Source organism: Scyliorhinus canicula, chromosome 1 (assembly GCF_902713615.1).
Source record: "Scyliorhinus canicula chromosome 1, sScyCan1.1, whole genome shotgun sequence".
Classification (NCBI taxonomy): domain Eukaryota; kingdom Metazoa; phylum Chordata; class Chondrichthyes; order Carcharhiniformes; family Scyliorhinidae; genus Scyliorhinus; species Scyliorhinus canicula.
In genome coordinates, this window is record NC_052146.1 from 210,986,390 (window position 1) to 211,007,138 (window position 20,749).

The 20,749-nt window shown below is 51.6% G+C and overlaps 1 protein-coding gene across 1 annotated transcript in view; it reads left to right on the forward strand.

Annotated features, from left to right (window-relative positions):
* macrod2 (mono-ADP ribosylhydrolase 2) overlaps nt 1–20,749 on the forward strand; it is a 1,280,596-nt gene that overhangs the window by 858,279 nt on the left and 401,568 nt on the right. Inside the window, exon 8 of the mRNA XM_038806992.1 lies at nt 601–631. Within this exon, the coding sequence (XP_038662920.1) occupies nt 601–631 (31 nt within the window). The remainder of the gene's footprint in view (nt 1–600; nt 632–20,749) is intronic.

A 20,749-nucleotide genomic window follows, 5' to 3' on the forward strand; every position in this document is an offset into this window, starting at 1 on the left:
CCACTCCTGAGGCATCGCTCAATTGGTGTGTCAGAGGGATCAGGGCTGATGTCAAGAAGCACTTCTTTACAGAGAGTGGAAATCTGGGACTGTCTGCCCCTCCAAAAGATTGAAGCTGGGTGGGTCAATTGAAAATTTGCGAATAGGAATTGTTCGATTTTTCTTGAGGATGGTTATTCAGAGTATGTGGGGTTGAGATCCAGAACAGCTATTGATCTAATTGGGTGTTGTAATAAAGCTGAATATCCTACTCATGTTCCTTTTTAATGTCTACCATGTAGCAGTTTGTGAAGAGAAAAAGTACACAAACGCTGGGGTTCGCTCAAGAATGATTTAAATGAAAACTGGGAAGAAAGACTGAGGAGAAACCATATTAATTGGCTTCCTTTTCCCTTGAACATATGATCAGTCATCCCGATGGAATCTTGATTAGCTACCGACTTCCATTATTCCGCACAGAGATTTATTTCCTCATGATGGATCATCAAGATTCAGCTGCGCTTTTCTGAAATTACTTAATCTGCTTAGATCTGTGATAACTTTTTTGAGTTTATTTTGTTACAATTGTCTTCAATTTGTCAATTTATTTTTTAATTGCAGGCGTTCCCTTGTATATCCACTGGTATCTATGGTAAGTGCAACTTTTTCATCTTTCTTATGTGATGTGAGACTTTATTGAAATTTTAAAAACTTTACGTTTTTTCTTTCAAGCAACACAAGTATTCCGGCAAATCAGTTTGCAGCTATTTCAGTTATTTCCAGACTAACGAATCACTTTCCCACGCATAAAGCACTGCAGTATACCTTTTGACCCTAATTAGGATTAAGCTCACTTAGCGTTTCGGTTGTTAATCATTTGAAGGAATCCAGTGCTGGTACTGTAATTCTGCATTTTCACGCCCAAATCTATGCCCCCGGCACTGTATATTTCGCAAGAAAATTGAGGAGCCGTCTTGTGATTGATCCAACGTGGTTTATTGTTTTGTTAACATTCATCCACCACCAGATTGCTCCACATGCACTCAACAGCACTTCTCATAGATTTATAACCGTGATACTATCAAGGTGGCACAGTGGGTTAGCACTGCTGGCTCATAGCCCCAGGGACCCGGGTTCAATTTTGGCCTTGGGTGACTGTGTGGAGTTTGTACATTCTCCCCGTGTCTGCGTGGGTTTCCTCCGGGTGCTCCGGCTTCCTCCCACAGTCCAAAGATGTGCAGGTTAGGTGGGTTGGCCATGCTAAGCTGCCCCTTAGTATCTAAAGTTGTGCAGGTTAGGTGGGGTTACGGGGATAGGGTGGGGGAGTGGGTCTAGGTGAGGTGCTCTTTCAGAGGATCGGTGCAGACTCGATGGGTCGAATGGATTCCTTCTACAGTGTATGAATGCTGTGCTATAGTTAGTACCTTTTGGTTTCCTTTGAAATTGCAAGCATGAGACTTGGGTGGCGGCCATGAGCTGGACAGTCACATGAAAGGTGACTCTCATCTAAGAACCTTGACTATGGTCTTTTAACCCCAATAATCGGGCCTCCAAAAGTACTCTTAGCCTCCCGCCCCCCCCCCATCGATCACATACCAAGAAAGACAGGAAAGAATTAGCTGCCCAGCTGAAAAACTAGTAAAGACGAGGGGAGGGAAACCTCAGCCTCGGAGCAGGGAACTGCACGTGGAGGTACAGAACTGGAGAGGGTTGACTCCGCAGAGCTCTCAGCACAAACCCAGGTGCTGATGGACAAATTTTTTTTTTAAAAAGTATTTTTATTAAGGGTTTGCAGAATTTTTTCATAATAAAACAGTAGTAACCATAATAACAAAACAAACTAGAGTGAACATTATCATAGTACAAATAGAGAATATACAATAACAATTAAATAGATATTACCCCACGCGAAGCAGTCTTCCCACACCATCCCAATGAAGCACTCACCCACCCCCGCCTCCCCCCCCCCACACGGATTGCTGCTGCTGCTGACATTTTAATTTTCCCGAGAAAGTAGGCGAACGACTGCCACCTCCGAGAGAACCCAAGCGTAGACCCTCTTGAGGCAAACTTTATTTTCTCGAGGCTGAGAAACCCAGCCATTTCATTAACCCAAGTCTCTACACTCGGGGGCTTCGAGTCCCTCCACATTAATAAAATCCGTCTCCGGGCTACTAGGGAGGCAAAGGCCAAGACATCGGCCTCTTTTGCCCCCTGAACTCCCGGGTCTTCTCACACTCCAATATCGCTATCTCTGGACTTGGCACCACCCGTGTGTTAAGCACCTTGGACATTGCCCTCGCGAACCCTTGCCAGAACACTCTAAGCTCCGGGCATGCCCAAAACATGTGTACATGGTTTCCAGGGCTGCCCTTGCACCTCATACAACTGTCTTTTACCCCAAAAAACTTGCTCATTCTCGCTGCTGTCATGTGTGCCCGGTGAACCACCTTAAATTGATTAAACTGAGCCTGGCACATGATGAGGAGGAATTAACCCTGCTCAGGACCTCTGCCCACAGACCCACTTCCAACTCCTCACCTAGCTCCTCCTTCCACTTGCCCTTTCGCTCCTCCACCGGGATTTCCTCCGCCTCCTGTAGTTCCTGGTCGATATCCGCCACCCTCCCCTCCCCCACCCAGGTGCCGGAGACCACCCTGTCCTGTATCCTCAGTGGCGGCAGCATCGGAAAGGCCACTACCTGTTTTTTCAGGAAGGCTCGTACCTGCAGATATTTAAAGGCGTTTCATGGCGGCAGATTAAATTCGTCCTCTAGCGCCTTCAATCTGGGAAAGCTTCCGTCTATGAACAAATCTCCCATCCTTCCGATGCCTGCCCTCTGCTAGCTCTGGAACCCACCATCCATCCTACCTGGGACAAACCTGTGATTGTTGCATATCGGGGTCCAGACCGACGCTCCCTCCACCTTCTTGTACCTCCTTCACTGTCCTCAGATCTGCAGTGTCGCCACCACCGGACTTGTGGAGTAATGGGTCGGCGAGAACGGCAAAGGAGCTGTTATCAAAGCTCCCAGACTAGTACCTTTAAGCTGCCTCCAGCTGCTCCCACGCCGCACCCCCCCCATCGCCCACTTCGCAATCATAGCTATATTGGCCGCCCAGTAGTAGTTGCGAAAGTTCGGCAGCACCAAACCCCCCCCCCCCCCCCGACTGCACTCCAACAGTGATCTCCTTACTCGCGGGATCTTATTCGCCCACACAAAGCCCGTAATGATCCTACTCACACGCTTAAAAAAGGCCTTAGGGATGAAGATGGGGAGGCACTGAAAGACAAACAAAAGTCTGGGGAAGTCAGTCATTTTCACGGTCTGCATCCTCCCTGCCAGTGACAGCGGGAGCATGTACCCTGAAAAAACTACCAAAATCCCTCAGGATCGGCAGAACTTCCCCCATCCCCTCCACCGGGTCCGAAATGTACAGGAGCAAATCATTCACGTATAGCGAGACCCGATGTTCCACCCCCCCACCCCCCCGAACCAGTCCCTGCCAGTTCCTCAAGGCTCTCAGTGCAACAGCTGGTGGTTCTATAGCTAGGGCAAATAGTACGGGGAGGGGGAACACCCCTGCCTCGTTCCACGGTGAAGCTCGAAGTACCCCGACCTCAGCCGGAATGTACATACACTTGCTACAGGCGCGTGGTACAGCAATTTCACCCAGCCAATAAAGCCCTCACCAAACTCGAACCTCCCCAGCGTTTCCCAGAGGTACTCCCACTCCATCCGGTCAAAGGCTTTCTCTGCGTCCGTCACTGTTACCACCTCTGCCTCCCCTCCCTCTGAGGGCCTCATAATAATATTCAAAAGTCTCCAGACATTGGTATTGAGTTGTCTGCCTTTAACAAACCCAGTCTGGTCTTCCTCTATCACTCCTGGGATGCAATCCTCAATTCCTGTGGCCAGAATCTTAGCTAGCAATTTGGCATCCACGTTTAAAAGCGAAATCAGCCTGTATGACCCACAATGTTCTGGGCCCTTCCCTCGTTTAAGAATGAAGTGAGATCAAAGCCTGTGACATTGTTGCGGGGAGGGTTCCTTTCTCTCTAGCCTCATTAAAGGTCCTCATCAGGAGTGGGCTCAATATTTCCGAAAATTTCTTCTAGAATTCTACCTGGTAACCATCCGGCCCCGGGGCTTTACCCGATTGCATGCCCTCTATACCCTTGACAATCTCCTCCAATTCAATCGGGGCCCCCAGCCCCTCCACCAGGTCCTCTTCCACCTTTGGAAACCTCAACTGGTCCAAAAAGTGCCTTATCCCTTCCGCTCCCGCCGGGGGCTCCGACTTGTATAGTTTACTATAGAATTCCTTAAAGATTCCGTTCACCCCCCCCGGATCCAAGACTGTGTTACCCTCCTTATTCTTTACTCCCCCGATTTCCCTGGCCGCCTCCCTCTTTCGCAGCTGGTGTGCCAGCATTCTATTCGCTTTCTCCCCATCCTCATAGACGCCCCCCTTGCCTTCCTCAGCTGTGCTACCGCTTTCCCTGTGGTTAGCAGTTCAAACTCCGCCTGCAGACTCCGCCGCTCCCTCAGTTGCCCCGCCTTCGGGGCCTCCGCGTATCTCCTGTCCACTCGGAGTATCTCCTCCACCAGTCCCTCCCTCTTGGCTCTTTCGCTCTTTTCCCTATGGGATCGAATTGAGATGAGTTCCCCTTTGATAACTGCCTTCAGAGCCTCCCAGACCATTGCCGCTGCTACCTCACCTGTATCGTTTGTTTCCAGGTAATCCTGGATGTTCCTGCTAATCCGCCCGCAAACCTCTTCCAGTCTCCAGAGTGGGCGCTGCCCTCTCTCCTCACTAAGCCGCAGGTCCACCCAGTGCGGGGCATGGTCCGAGACTGTCATTGCTGAGTGTTCTGTCCCCGCCACCTTTGGGATTAACGCCCTGCTCAAGACAAAGAAGTCTATGTGGGAATAAACCTTATGAGCGTGGGAGAAAAAAGAGAACTCCTTCGCTCTCGGCCGCGCGAACTTCCAGGGATCCACCCCACCCATCTGCTCCATAAAACCCTTCAGTTCCTTAGCCACTGCTGGTCGCTTCCCTGTCCTGGACTTCGACCGGTCCAGCTCGGGGTCGATGACTGTGTTAAAGTCTCCCCCCCCATGATGAGGTGGTGTGACTCTAAGTCAGGGATTTTGCCTAGCATGCGTCTCATAAATTCCACATCATTCCAATTCGGAGCACAGACGTTCACAAACACCACCCGGATCCCCTCCCACTTTCCACTCACCATTATATATCTGCCCGCGTTATCGGCCACAATTCTCCCAGCCTCGAATGCCACACCCTTACGGATCAGAATTGCTACCCCCTGGTCTTCGAATCTAGCCCTGAATTGAACACCTGGCCTACCCATCCCTTTCTTAATCTCATGTGATCTGCAAGCTTTAAATGTGTCTCCTGAAGCATTGCTACGTCTGCCTTTAACCCCTTTAGTTGCGCGAACACGCGCGCTCTTTTGACAGGCCCATTCAAACCCCTGACACTCCATGTGATCAGCCTGGACGGGGGGCTAACCCCCCCCCCCCCCCCCCCCCCCACCCGCCGACTAGCCATCGCCCTTTCTTGGCCAACCTCGAGCCCACGCCCGCCCCCACAGGGAGCCGCCGCCCCCGACCCTCAATTGGTACCCCAAAATTGATACCTCCTCTGTCAGCAAAGCAGCATCTCTCCCCTCCCTCCCCCCCAACAGCCCCACGACCCAAAACCCCTCGCTAAGCACCAGCTGGGCACTTGCTCACCCCCCACTATGCTCCCGGGAGTCAGCTAACCCATGCTGTCCCTGGCAGCTCCCGCCCCTGGCGCCGATCAGACTGTCGCCTCATTGTCCGGACCCTTCTCCCCACATGAATAAGCCAATTAAGCTACCTCTCCAGCCCCAGTGAGTAAATAGTAAGATGAAACAAAAAATAAACAGAAGACACTAACATTGCCCCGTGAAGAGACACTTGTTGAACCAAGGCTCCAACTTCCCAAAAATGCGCACTAAGTACAGGGCGCCTTCCGTGTCTCAACTTTGCCGAAAAAACTGCACCCTCCAGCCACCACCACAGCACTTACACGCACACAACATTGCATACAATCTTATATTGGATACGGTACTGTGTTACCCAGCCCCACTGCCGCATTCCACCAAAGCTTAACTGTTCTTTAATTCGAGTCCAGCTTTTCTTGTTTGACAAATGACCACGCCTCGTCCGGCGTCTCCAAATACTGATGCCGTTCTTTGTACGTGACCCATGCCTCGCTGGGTGTAGCATCCCAAATTTCACGCCCTTGCTGAAGAGGCTCGCCTTCACCTGGTTGAATCCAGCACGCCTCTTGGCCAGCTCCGCACCCAGGTTCTGGTAGATGCGTATCACGCTGTTCTCTCACCTACTGCTCCGTTCTTTTTTTTCCCACCGCAAGACAAGTTCCTTGTCCAAGAAGCGATGAAATCTCACCACCATGGCCCTCGGCGGTTCACACAACAGGCAGGGAATCCTTTTGGCAGTGTTTGCTTAACCAATCTGCCCCAAAAAGTCCGTGAAAAAGGTCCGAGAGTCGGTTCCAGATGGGAGCTGCCAAATGCGCGACCTACCCCTCCATGGCCGCCACCGGAAGTCTTCAATGGCCTTGGCGAGATCTTTTCACAGTTGTTCCCTCAACTGCTAGAATTCAGCTTTAATAAAAGCCCTCAAGTCAGCTTGAAGCCTTTAAGCTCGCCCTTCCCCCGCCTGCATGCTGGAAGAGGCTTTTGTCTTTACTGCAGCTCCAGGCAAATCTTTCACTGTTTCTTTCGGGTCTGGTAACTGATGTGACCATCAATTTACTCGAGACACGATAGGAAGTAAACTGTGGTTTTAATAGACTTACAACTGAGCCTGCCTGCGACCAGAAGAACTGAGGACAGACTCACAAGGCTGCAGCACTTTATACTTCCGGTAGTGGGAGGGGCCATTGGTGGAGCCATGGGCGGAGCCGAGGGTGGAGCCCTGCAGAAGCTCCTCATCTCCCCCTATGGGCAGAGCCACGCGGTGTCCGGCGGGGGTGACGGGTCTACAGGTTGAGCCGGTCCGGTGGCCGAGTCGTCCTTTGGGATCGGCGGAGCACCGGGGTTGCAGCCTCTTCAGGTAGCTGGGTGCTGACGGGCGGTGTGGATCTGAGGGTGGACTCGGGGGGTGGTTCGGTCCGAGCTTCGTTCCTGACCGGTGCGACGGGTGAAGTGGGGTGCAGGAAACCTATAGACCTGGGGGCGTGGGGGGTCGGGTGGGGTGTAGTGTGAGGGGTACCTCGGCGGTGGTGGAAGTAAACTGTGGTAGTGTTGGATTCTGCAGGCGCCAGGTTCCCGGAGGGAAACAGTGTCCTGACGGCCGTCGGGGTATTCAATAAAGGCATAGTGTGGGTTCGAGTGTAGCAGTAGTACCCTTTCTACTAGTGGGTCCGTTTTATGTGTCCGGACGTGCTTCCGGAGGAGAACCGGGTCCGGTGTCCTTAACCAAGATGGGCGCGAAGCCCCTGTGGTAGTGCCCCTAGGGAAAACAAATAATCGCTCGTGAGGGGTCTGTTTAGTGGCAGTGCACAGGAGGGACCTAATTGCATGGAGTGCGTCGGGGAGGACCTCCTGCCAGTGGGAGGTTGGGGGATTCCTGGACCGTAGGGTCAGTAGGACGGTCTTCCAGACCGTCGCGTTCTCCCTCTCCACCTGCCCGTTCCCCCTGGGGTTGTAGCTGGTAGTCCTGCTCGAGGCGATGCCCTTGTCGAGTAGGTACTGACGCAGCTCGTCGCTCATAAAGGACGAACCCCGGTCGCTGTGTACGTAGCTGGGGAAGCCGAACAGGGTGAAGACACTGTGCAGGGCTTGATGACTGTGTGGGAGGTCATATCGGGGCATGGGATAGCAAAGGGGAAGCGGGCGAATTCGTCTATGACATTGAGGAAGTACACATTTTGATTGGTCGAGGGGAGTGGCCCTTTGAAATCGATGCTCAGGCATTCAAAGGGCCAGGAAGGTTTTACCAGGTGGGCCTTGTCTGGTCTATAGAAGTGCGGTTTGCACTCCGCGCAGATCGGGCAATCCCTGGTGATGGAATTTACCTCCTCGGTGGAGAAAGGCAGATTTTGGGCTTTGACGTAGTGGGCGAGCGGGTGACCCCCGGGTGGCAGAGGTCATTGTGGATAGCCTTTAAACGGTCGTCTTGCGTGCTGGCGCATGTGCCGCGGGACAGGGCATCTGGGGGCTCGTTGAGCTTCCCCGGTCGATATATGATGTCATAGTTATAGGTGGAGAGTTCGATCCTCCACCTCAAGATTTTATCGTTTTTTATTTTGCTCCTTTGCGAGTTGTCAAACATGAAGGCAACCGATCTCTGGTTGGTGATGAGGGTGAACCTCCTACCTGCGAGGTAGTGCCTCCAGTGCCGTACGGCTTCCACAATGGCTTGAGCTTCTTTCTCGACTGAGGAGTGTCGAAGTTCCGAAGCGGAGAGGGTTCGGGAGAAGAAAGCTACTGGGCTCCCTGCCTGATTCAGAGTGACGGCGAGAGCGACCTCTGAGGCATTGCTCTCCACCTGAAAGGGGACGGATTCATCCACCGCCCGCATGGCGGCTTTGGCGATGTCCTCCTTGATGCAGTTGAAGGCCTGGCGGGCCTCTGCTGACAGTGGGAAGAGTGTGGTCTTAAATAGTGGGCGGGCTTTGTCCGCATACTGGGGGACCCACTGGGCGTAATAAGAGAAGAATCCCAGCACCTCTTGAGGGCCCTGGGACAATGAGGGAGAGGGAGTTGCATACGGTCCGGGTCGGGGCCCAGGACTCCGTTTTCCACGACATAGCCAAGGATAGCTAGTCTGGTAGTGCGGAAAACGCATTTCTCCTTATTGTAGGTGAGATTGAGTTTCTGGCGGTTTGGAGAAATCGGTGGAGGTTGGCATCGTGGTCCTGCTGGTCATGGCCGCAGATGATGACGTTATCCAGGTACGGAAACGTGGCCCGCAGCCCGTACGGGTCCACCATTCGGTCCATTGCTCGTTGGAACTCCGAGACCCCATTTGTGATGCCAAAGGGGACCCGGAGGAAATGGAAGAGGCGGCCATCTGCCTCGAACGCCGTGTAGTGGCGGTCCTCCGGGCGGATTGGGAGCTGGTGGTATGCAGACTTCAGATCCACCGTGGAGAAGATGCGGTACTGGGCGATCTGGTTGATCATGTCTGCAATTCTGGGGAGGGGATACGCATCGAGGGGCGTGAACCGGTTAATGGTTTGGCTGTAATCAACCACCATCTGGAACTTTTCCTCGATCTTGACGACCACCACCTGATCTCTCATAGAACATAGAACAGTACAGCACAGAACAGGCCCTTCGGCCCTCAATGTTGTGCCGAGCCATGATCACCCTACTCAAACCCACGTATCCACCCTATACCCATAACCCAACAACCACCCCCCGCACCCCCCCACACCCACCCCCCTCACCCCCCCCCCCCCCCCCCCCCCACCCCCACCCCCCCCTCCCCCCCCTTGTATACACGGTGCGCCCTTGTATTTGGACCGTGTGCGAACCCGAGGCGAGGGAGATAGTTTGCTGTGCAGGGAAGATAGGGAGCGAACAGCGTCTTACCAGGTCAGGATGTACGAAGCTCTCGGTGCTCCCGGAGTCGAAGAGGCACGGTGTCTTGTATCCGTTGACTTGAACGGACATCATCGAGCTCCTGAGGTGCTTCGGACGCGACTGGTCCAAAGTGACTGTGTTGAGTTGTGGATAGTCGGTGGCTCAATCAGTAGTGCTGGAGTGGCCCCGTGATGACTGTCCGCGGAGGTCGTAGTCGTCGAGGTGAACTTCGGGTGATAGCCACGATGGCGGCCCCCGTTGATCGCACGTGGCGGGCGATGAAGAAGATGGCGTCCAAGATGGCCGCCTCCGTGGATCGCACGTGGCGGGCGGTGAGGAAGATGGCGCTCAAGATGGCGGCCCTCATGACTCGCACATGGCCGGCCGCGTGGGGGAGGATTGCCAAGATGGCGGTCCCCATGAGTCGCACATGTTGGGCGGAGGCGGAGTCGGCAGACAAGCTGCAGCATTGCGGGGTCTGCGGGCCTGCGAGTTGGGGGAGCGATTGCTCTGGACTGCGGGGGAGTTTTGATTTCGACAGGCATACTTTGGCATAATGTCCTTTTCGACCGCAGCTGCTGCAGGTCGCGTTGCGGGCCGGGCAGTGCTGCCGTGGGTGTTGAGGCTGGCCACAAAAATGGCACGCTGGCGCTCCATACTGGGTGGGTGGCCGCACGGCGCAGGCCTGGGGCAGTCGCTGGTCAGGGGTCCACGATGGGGTCTGCGGGGAACGAGTTGAGACTTTGAAACGCGACCTCCATTGAGGTTGCTAGCGCTACCATGTCCTCCAAGTTCTGGGCCCCTTTTTCGAGTAGTCGCTGGCGCACATAATTAGACCGGACCCCTGCAATGTACACATCACGGACAGCGAGTTCCATATGTTGGGAAGCAGTTACAGCCTGAAGGTTACATTCCTGTGCAAGGGCTTTTAAATCGCGCAGGTAGTCCTCTAGCGACTCTGCAGGGTGCTGGCGGTGGGTAGCGAAAATGTGCCGCGCGTAGACCTCGTTTACAGACCGTACGTATAATCGGTCGAGCATAGCGAGGGCCTCGGTGTACGAGTCGGTACTGTTGAGTTGCGTAGAGATGCGATGGCTCACCCGTGCGTCCAGTAGGCTGAGTTTCTGCTCATCTGTAGTCTCGGAGGTAGTCGATGCAGCCAGGTGGGCCTTGAAACACCGAAGCCAGTGTAGAAAGATTTCCTTCGGCTCTGCAGCCTGCGGGTCGAGTTCTAGTCGATCAGGTTTGAGGGCTGATTCCATAGTAGTTTTCTTAAGTCTATTAAATCGATGTGACCATCAATTTACTCGAGACATGATAGGAAGTAAACTGTGGTTTTAATAGACTTACAACTGCCTGCCTGCGCCCAGAAGAACTGAGGGCAGACTCACAAGGCTGCAGCACTTTATACTTCCGGTAGTGGGAGGGGCCATGGGCGAGCCATGGGCGGAGCCGAGGGTAGAGCTCTGTACAAGCTCCTCATCTCCCCTTGTGGGCAGAGCCGCGCAACGGCTCACAGACAGAGCCCACAAGGACACAATGCTACACAGTGTGAACGCAATACTATACAGTGTGAATTACATGATGTACATTCACCACAGTAACCAAGAGACATACCATTCCTGGGGGAAAGTACTCCTCCAACATTTACCTACGTCTTTTCATCAAAATTCCACCCTGTATTGATTAAAAAAGAGCTCTTTTCTGTAACCTTGGGCAAGAGCTGCCTTGTGTGCGACCATTTACTCCATGGTCCACACCGGAAGCTGCTGATGGACAAATTGACGGGCTTCATCATCTCCGAGCTCCAGAGACGTACGAAGGAGGTGAAAAGAGACCTCCAGGCAGCCGTGTGGCAGCAGTGGAAGTCGCGATGGCCCCCATAAAGGAGGCAATAGACAAAATGGAGCAGAGGCTAGAGGCCCAGGAATATATGACACGGGACCTCAAAAAAGCCTCCATGGACCAAAGGGACTGTATCGCGGCACTCGAGGCAAGTTAGTGAACCTGGTCAAGATCCAGAATGGGTTGAAGGATAAAGTCGATGACCAAGGGAAACCGATCGTATCGGCAAAACCTCAGAATCCTGGGGTTGCTGGAGGAAATGGAGGGGAGGATCCCACAGAATACGTAGCAGTGATGCTCGGGAGGCTGCTTGGCGAGGTGGGCTTCGCCAAGGCCCTGGAGGTAGACCATGCCCACAGGTTGCTTCGGCAGTGGCCCAGGGCTGGGGAATCACCGTGGGGACTATCGTGAAGCTCCACAGGTAGCAGGACAAAGAGTGGGCGAAGAGAGCAAGAGGGTGCAAGTGAGAAGGACATTCCATCGGCTTCTACCACGTCATTGGTGCTGTGCTGGCTAAGCGCCGGGCAGAATTCAATGGTGCTAAATTGGCGCTGTACAAAACTGGGATGCGGTTTGGCATGCTCTACCCTGCCAAACTATGGGCCGCATACCAAGGTAATGAACACTACTTCGACGCTCCAGAGGAGCCAACACGCTTACCCAGAAAAATGGACTGGGCAACTAACAATAGAGGGCAATGTCCAGAGCACGGGCTGACAAAACTGGAGAGGGGCAGAGTGTGACCACAAGCAGAGGGGCAGGGGAGAGTAGAGGGGAGAGAGGTAGACATGGGTTAAATTGGGGAATCCAATTATTAGGGGCGCCGCTACACTAGTGAGCAGGCTGGTGTATGGAAATACAGTGAAGGGAGAGGCTGCGGCCTGCCTCCCTGGAGGGAGGGAGCGCCTGGCAGAGGAGAAGTGAAATACACAACTTCAGGGAAACACAGCGCGTAAAAGGGTTGGGGGGGTCGGCGGAGGTAGAGAAGGGGATTTAGCCAAGGGGGAGTGGGGCGCACAAGGGGAGGGGGACACGGGGAGAAACAGAGGGGGCGGGAGGGAGGAGAGGGGGGAGGGTAGAGCGCTGGTTGCAGCAGACAAGATGTGAAGACGGCAAACATGAGGAAGTATTTGTGACCAGCTTGAATGGCCCGTGAGCAAGGGCAGGCCCCGGACGAACATGGCGAGACCACAGAGTGAGTATGGTTGACCCCACGGGGATGGGAGGGGCGGCAGACATCCTCATCTGGATAGTAACGTGGAATGATAGTGGCCTCAAAGGGCGGCGAAGAGGTCCAGAGTCCTCGCCCATCTTAAGAGTCTGAGGGTGGACGTAGTGGAGGTAGTCTTCCTGCAGGAGACACACCCAAGAGAGAAGGACCGATGGTCAGGGTAAGGATGGGCAGGGTGGGACTTGAGACCAGGACAAGGGGGTTGGGCATACTAATCAACAGGACAGTTTAATTCACGGTGACGAGTACATTGACAGACCCAGGAGGTTAATATGTTATGGTCAGCGGGACCCTGAAAGGGGCCCCGTTAGTCTTGGTAACTATAAACCCCCCGAACTGGGACAATGCTGAATTTGTCGAAAACACGATGGCCAAAATCTCAGACCAAGACAGCCACTGACCTATCATGGGGGGGGGGAGGGGGACTTTAACTGCGTACAGGACCGACAATGGACTGATCCAACCCCAGGATGGGAACCATGTCAGGTGCGGCACGAGAATTGAATGCCTTTATGGAGCAGATGGGGGGTAGACCCATGGACGTTCAGTCACCCAAGAGAAAAAGGAATTCTCCTTCTCCCACGAGCACAAGGCCTACTCACGTATAAAGTTCTTTGTCGCAGAGGAAAAAGCCAGGGGAAACAACGGCGGAATAATCCGTGATTACCAGCTTACCAGCTAAATAAAACAGGCAGCTGCAAAAGAGAGAGCGCAGGTTGGAGACAGAAATGGTAGGAAGGTAGCTGATGCACTATCAATTACGACGAGACGAGAGTAGAATGTAATCGAGGCTTTATTACACAGAGATATGTGGCCTCCTACAGCAGCTGGCGAAATGGCTGCTGTTCGGAGAGCACACACATTTATACTCCGCCTACTGGGCGGAGCCAACAGGCAGGGATCTACCCCCGTACCTGTAGTACAGGGTCTTCCCGTAATACCCATATATACAATATAATACAACAGTGTTGACTACCACAATAGCAGATCCAAACGATGTTAATGAGGCCTTTGCAAACTTTTACCGAGGGCTCTGCTATACACCTCCAAATCCCCGGAGGGGGACTCAGTGATGGAACAGTTCCTAGACAGACTGGACATACTGGTGGTGGGAGAAAGACAGAAAATGAGGGTTGGAAGCACCGCTAGAGCTGGGCAAAATCATGTAATGCATTAATTCTATGCAGTCAGGCAAAGCACCGGGGCCAGATGGGTTCCTGGTTGACTTCTACAAAAGATTTGCAGCCCGGCACTTGCAGGAGATGTTCAACGACTCACTGTCAAAAGGGCCCTGCTGCCCACGCTGGCCCAGGCTTCGATCTCATTGATCCCCAAAAAGGACAAAGACCCGATAGAGTGTGGAGCATACAGACTCACACCTCTCCTAAATACTGATGCAAAAATCCTAAAGAAAGGGCTGGTGAGGCGCCTGGAGAGCTGCCTCCAGACGTGTTCGTGGAAGATCAGACCCGGTCTGTCAAGGCCAGACAACTAACTGCGAACATCAGACACCTGCGGAATGTATTAATAACCCCATTCGGGGAAAGGACACCAGAGATGATCGTCTCACTGGAAGCTGAGAAAGCCCTCGATCGAGTAGAATGGAGGTACCTCATGGAGGTACTTGAACAGGGCAGCACGGTGGCACAGTGGTAGCACTGCAGTCTCACGGCGCCGAGGTCCCAGGTTCGATCCCGGCTCTGGGTCACCGTCCGTGTGGAGTTTGCACGTTCTTCCCGTGTTTGCGTGGGTTTCGCCCCCACAACCCCAAGATGTGCAGGGTAGGTAGATTGAACACGCTAAATCACCCCTTAATTGGAAAAAATAAACTGGGTAGTCTTAATTTTTTTAAAAAGGAGGTACTTGAACAGTTTACATTTGGAGCAGGGTTCACAATGTAGGTGAAACTCCCCTACAGCGGCGCGAGGAGAGCGTACGGACAAATGCCACCAGCTCCGAATACTTTCGGCTGCCAGGGGAACGAGACAGAGATGCCTGTCATCCCCGCTCCTGTTCGCACTGGCAATTGAACCACTGGCCATCGCCCTTCAATCAGCGGAGTGGTGGATGGGCATTCGGAGAGAGGTCAGAGAGCATAGAGTCTCACTCTATGGATCACTTGCTCTTCTATGTGACAGACTCCATAGCCAGCATGGGAAAAATAACAGGACTCCTTCGGGGGTTCGATGCCTTATCGGGTTACAAAGTCAACCTGGGAAAGAGCAAAATCTTCTAGGCAAACCCCCGAGAGGGAGAAGCGGAGCTGAAAGAACTACTATTTAAAGTGACCCAAACCAAGTTTAAGTAGGTGGGGATCCAAGTGGTCCACGCCTGGAAGAGACTCCACAAATGGAGCCTCTCCAGCCCGGTGGAGGAGGTGAAGAGGAACTGCAAAAATGGTACTCCCTCCCTCTTTCACGGGAATAATACAGAATGTCAAAATGATCGTGCTGCCCTGGTTCGTGTTCATATTCCAGTCACTCCCGATCTTCATCCCCAAATCCTTCTTCACCAGGGTCGACAAATTATCATGGCCCTCATCTGGGGAGTGAGAGTCCCTAGTATATGCAAGACCATCTCACAGGGAGGGCAACACGTGGCAGGCCTGGCCCTACCGAACCTCTTATTCTACCACTGGGCGGCAAACGAGGAGAGGGTGAGGGGGTGGCTAAGGGAGCCGGAGGCGGACCAGATCTGAATGAAGGAGGCCTCCTGTACGGGGATGTCCCCCCCCCCCCCATCCCCCCATATACACACTCCAGGGGCCCGGTGGTATTGGCCACACTAATGACACAAGACCATAAGACATAGGAGCAGAATTAGGCCACTTGGCCCATCGAGTCTGCTCCGCCATTCAATCATAGCTGATATTTTCTCATCCCCATTCACCTGCCTTCTCCCCATAACCCCTGATCCCCTTATTAATCAAGAACCTATCTATCTCTGTCTTAAAGACACTCAGTGAATTGGCCTCCACAGCCTTCTGCGGCAAAGAGTTCTACAGATTCATCACCCTCTGGCTTAAGGAATTACTCCTCATCTCTGTTTTAAAGGATCGCCCCTTTAATCGGAGATGGTGTCCTCTGGTTCTAGTTTTTCCTACAAGTGGAAACATCCTCTCCACCTCCACTCTATCCAGGCCTGTATCATGTACGTTTCAATAAGATATCCTCTCATCCTTCTGAACTTCAAAGAGTACAGACCCAGAGTCCTCAAACATTCCTCATACGACAAGTTCTTCATTCCAGGGGTCATTCTTGTGAACCTCCTCTGGACCCTTTCCAAGGCCAGCACATCCTTCCTTAGATATGGGGCCCAAATTTGCTCACAATACTCCAAATGGGGTCTGACCAGAGCCTTATACAGCCTCAGAGGTACATCCCTGATCTTGTATTCTAGCCCTCTTGACATGAATGCTAACATTGCATTTGCCTCCTTAACTGCCGACTGAACCTGCACATTAACCTGAAGAGAATCGTGAACAAGGAATCCCAAGTCCCTTTGTGCTTCTGCTTTCCGAAGCATTTCCCCATTTAGAAAATAGTCTATGCCTAGATTCCTCCTTCCAAAGTGCATAACCTCACACTTTTCCACATTGTATTTCATTTGCCACTTCATTGCCCACTCTCCGAGCTTGTCCAAGTCCTTCTGCAGCCCCCTTGCTTCCTCAATACTATCTGTCCCTCTACAGATATTTGTATCATCTGAAAACTTAGCAACAGTGCCTTCGGTACCTTCTTCCAGACCATCAATATATATCGTAAAACGTTGTGGTCCCAGCACAGACCCCTGAGGCACACAGCTAGTCACCGGCTGCCATCCTGAAAAAGACCCCTTTATCCCCACTTTTTGCCTTCTGCCAGTCAACCAATCCTCTATCCATGCTAGGATCTTACCCTGAACACCATGGGCGTTTAACTTATCTAACAGTCTCCTATGCGGCACCTTGTCAAAGGCCTTCGGAAAATCTAAATACATCACATCCAATTGTTCTCCTTCGTCTAACTTGCTTATTATCCTCTCAAAGAACTCTAATAGATTTATCAGACACGACCTCCCTTTGACAAAGCCGTTATGACTCTGTCAGCACTTCCAAGTGTTTTGCGATCTAATTATTAATAACAGACTCTAAAATCTTACCAATGACTGAAGTCAGGCTAACCGGCCTATCATTTTCTGTCTTCTGCCTCACTCCCTTCTTAAACAGTGGTGTTACATTCGCCACCTTCCAGTCCTCTGGGACCCTTCCTGCCTCCGGTGATTCCTTAAAGATCATCACTAATACCGCCACAATTTCCTCAGCTATCTCTTTTAGGACCCTGGATGTAGTCCATCCGGTCCAGGTGACTTATCCACCTTCAGGCCTTTCAGTTTCCCAGAACTTTCTCCTTAGTAATGGTCACTGCACTCACCTCTGCCCCCTGGTTCTCTTGGAGCTCTGACATCCCACTGGTGTCTTCCACCGTGAAGAATGATGCAAAGTAACTATTCAGTTTGTCTGCCATTTCTTTGTTTCCTATTATTACTTCTCCAGCCACATTTTCCAGTGGTCCAGTGTCTATTTTTGCCTCTCTCTTACCTTTTATATATTGAAAACATTCTTCCTATCTTTTATATTACTAGCTAGCTTGCACTCGTACTTCATCTTCTCCCCTCTTATTGCTTTTATAGTTGTCCTCTGCTCATTTTTAAAGACTTCCCAATCCTCTGCTTTCCCACTAATCCTTGCCACTTTGTATGCTTTTTCTTTAGCCTCTATGCTGTCCTTGACATCCCTCATCAGCCATGGATGCCTTGTCCTCTCCCTAGCATGTTTCATCCTCCTTGGGATGAATTTCTGTTGTGCCGCCCTAATAACCCCCCAAAACTCCTGCCATTGCTGTTCCACTGTCTTCCCTGCTCGGCTCCTTCTCCAATCAACTCTGGCCAGCTCCTCCCTCATGTCTTTGTAGTTACCCTTATTTAATTGTAATACTATTACATCTGATTGTAGCTTCTCCCTCTCAAACTGCAGGGTCAATTCTATCATATTGTAGTCACTTCTCCCTAGGGGTTCCCTCACCTTAAGTTCCCTGATGAAGTCTGCCTCATTACACATCACCCGATCCAGAATTGCCTGTTCCCTAGTAGGCTCTGTCACAAGCTGCTCCAAAAAAACATCTTAGACATTCCACAAATTCCATTTCTTGGAATCCACTACCAACCTGATTTTCCCAGTCCACCTGCATATTGAAGTCCCCCATGACATGGAACTAATTCAGGCGCCGTTTCAAGCTTGGCGAGATGTCCATGGAGGCCCCTATCTGCAACAACGACAGGCTCACACCGGCGAGGATAGATGCCACACTTGGTTCGTGGAGGGAGGACAGAGAGACACTGAGAGTGAAGGACATGTACGTGGATGATAGACTGGCAATGCTGAAAGAACTCTCAGAGTAGTTCAGACTCCTGAAAGGGAACGAGCTCCGGGTCCTACAGCTGTGCGAGCTTCTCAAGGAGACAAAAATGTTCCCCCAGAGACCTGGACACAAATTGCTGGGCACAATGGTCGGGCTGGACTGGTTAGGGATGACAAATGTGGTGACAGCACGGACAGTCCAAAGATGTGCAGGTTCGGTGGGTTGGCTGTGCTGAATTGACCTTTAATGTCCAAAAAAGATGTGTAGGTTAGGTTAAGGGGTTGTCTGGATGAGACGGGGGAATGGGCCTAAGTAGGGTATTCTTTCAGAGGGTCGGTGGAGATTCAATAGCCTCTTTCTGCATTGTAGGGCTGATTAATAGAAAAGTCAGGACCCCAAGGAAAAGACTGGACATAGAGATGGGGGGAGGACTCTGGATTGAGGCGCTGCACAGGATTAACTCTGCCTCCTCCTCTTGCGCCCGGTTAAGCCTGATGCAGCTCAAGGTGGTGCACAGAGCGTACTTTACTAAGACACGCATGAGACAGTTCTTCCCGGAGGTGGTGAATAAGTGTGAGTGGTGTCAGAGGGGCCTGGCCAACCACACCCGCATGTTCTGATCCTGCCCCAGACTCGGGGAGTTCCTCTTGGAACTTTTCTTGGCCATGCCCAGGGATGTGGGGTTGAGATGGAGTCATGCCCATCTGTGGCGGTCTTCGGTGTGTCAGAGTATCCAGAGCTCTGGACTGGGAATGGGGCGACTGCGAAGTGGGTCTCAGACCTGGCCGAGTTCCTAAAACTGGAAAAAATAAAATTCTCAATCACGGGGTCCGAGATTCTAACTAGGGATTGGGGGGTGGGGGGGAGCAGATAGGAATGGGGGGCAGGGATAGGAAGGGGAGGAGGCAGGGAGCTGGGAGCATCGCCTGAATGAAAGGGAGATCACATATAGCAGAGAGGAAATGGGGAGGAAGGCCGAGGTCGGAGCGGAGAGGGATCCGTCCCACACGTGTCGAACCGGGGAGGCGGACTGTTTTAACCTCCCCCAAGAACTCAAGGCAGGAACAGGACCCCCCCAGAAAAACTAAAGTAATCGTAAACAACGTAAAGATTTCTGGCAGTAATTGTGAATACATATGTAAAATTGTGCACAATTCTTTTTATCAAACATTAATAGTCCCAATAAAAAGGGGAGTGGGCCTAGGTCGGGTGTTCTTTCAGAGCGTCAGTGCAGACTTGATGGGCCAAATGGCCTCCTTCTGCATTGTAGGAATTCTATGATTCTATTTAACAGCTAACTTCATCCTTGGCAATCTGAGAATAGATTCACAATACAAACTCAAATTATTTAAAATTACTGTTTTTAAAAACAAATGAAAGTTTAAAACAATTGATTGCCTGAAATTAAAGAATAGTTTATTTTAGATGGTATAAAAGTTCTCAAGTCTGTTCATAAATAAGATCCCCAGTGTCAAGGGGCAGTGATGGGTGGGGCCTCCCTGGGGAGCTCTATGGGAGGGGGCTGGCTGGGATCGCTGCCTGTGTTGGGGGGGGGGGGAGAGGAGTCCCGATGTTGCCAGCTTTTTCTGGCCCTGCCCCGCCAGCGTAATGATGTGGGCCAAACCGCCAGATCTGATTTCTACCAAGTCCTGCACATATGGCCAGAAAAGCCAACTGTGCAGCCGGTGAGCACACGCCGCTTTTCCCACATGAACCAGCACTTAAAGGGAAATTTCTGCTCAATGCTTCAGGTTGATTAGTAGGTTTTGATGAATGGCCATCGTTTCGCTCCCCATTAATGCTGCCTGACCTGTGGAATAGTTCCAATATTTTTTCTTTCATTGGAGCTGATATTCGGACTGGTGATCAAAAGCTTGGTCAAAGAGGACAGATTTGGAGGAACACCTTCAAAGAGGAAGGAGTGGTTGAGGGAGGGAATGACAGGGTTTAGGCCAAGGCAGCTGAAGCCTTGGACATCTCCATTTTCATTATTACCCCCCCCCCCCCCCCCATTCGTGGCCATGGATTCAGCTGCCTTGGCCTAAACCTGTCATTCTCTCCCTCAACCTCAACAGATTTAGATGAACGCAGAGGCTGGTTTAGCTCACCAGGCTAAATCGCTGGCTTTTAAAGCAGACCAAGCAGGCCAGCAGCACGGTTCAATTCCCGTACCAGCCTCCCCGGACAGGCGCCAGAATGTGGCGACTAGGGGCTTTTCACAGTAACTTCATTGAAGCCTACTCGTGACAATAAGCGATTTTCATTTCATTTTTCATTTCAGACCGTGGAGGGTGGTAGGATTGTATTTTTCACAGAATGAGCGCAGTTAATAAATCATGGTGAGGAATTTGAATTTAGTTTTAACCTGGGTGACACTAATTCTAGTTCAGTGCTCAGACAGAGGAGTAAAATGTTCATTTTCAATATTTTTGAAATATGTAATTGTGCAAAGGATTGCTGCAGATAGACCCTTGTGGTTGTACGTGATTACAAGTTTCCTGTCTATTTTAATACCATTGTAAGTAATATTAAGATTCCATCTGTTGAATTTAATTAATTGCTCACTGGACTTCCGAAAGCAGATGGAAACAAAAAACTATAAATAAAGGAATAGATATATGAGATTAATATTTTTGTTGCGTTTTGATAGGTTCTCAGTCTTCACCGCTAATGACTGGGAAACGCA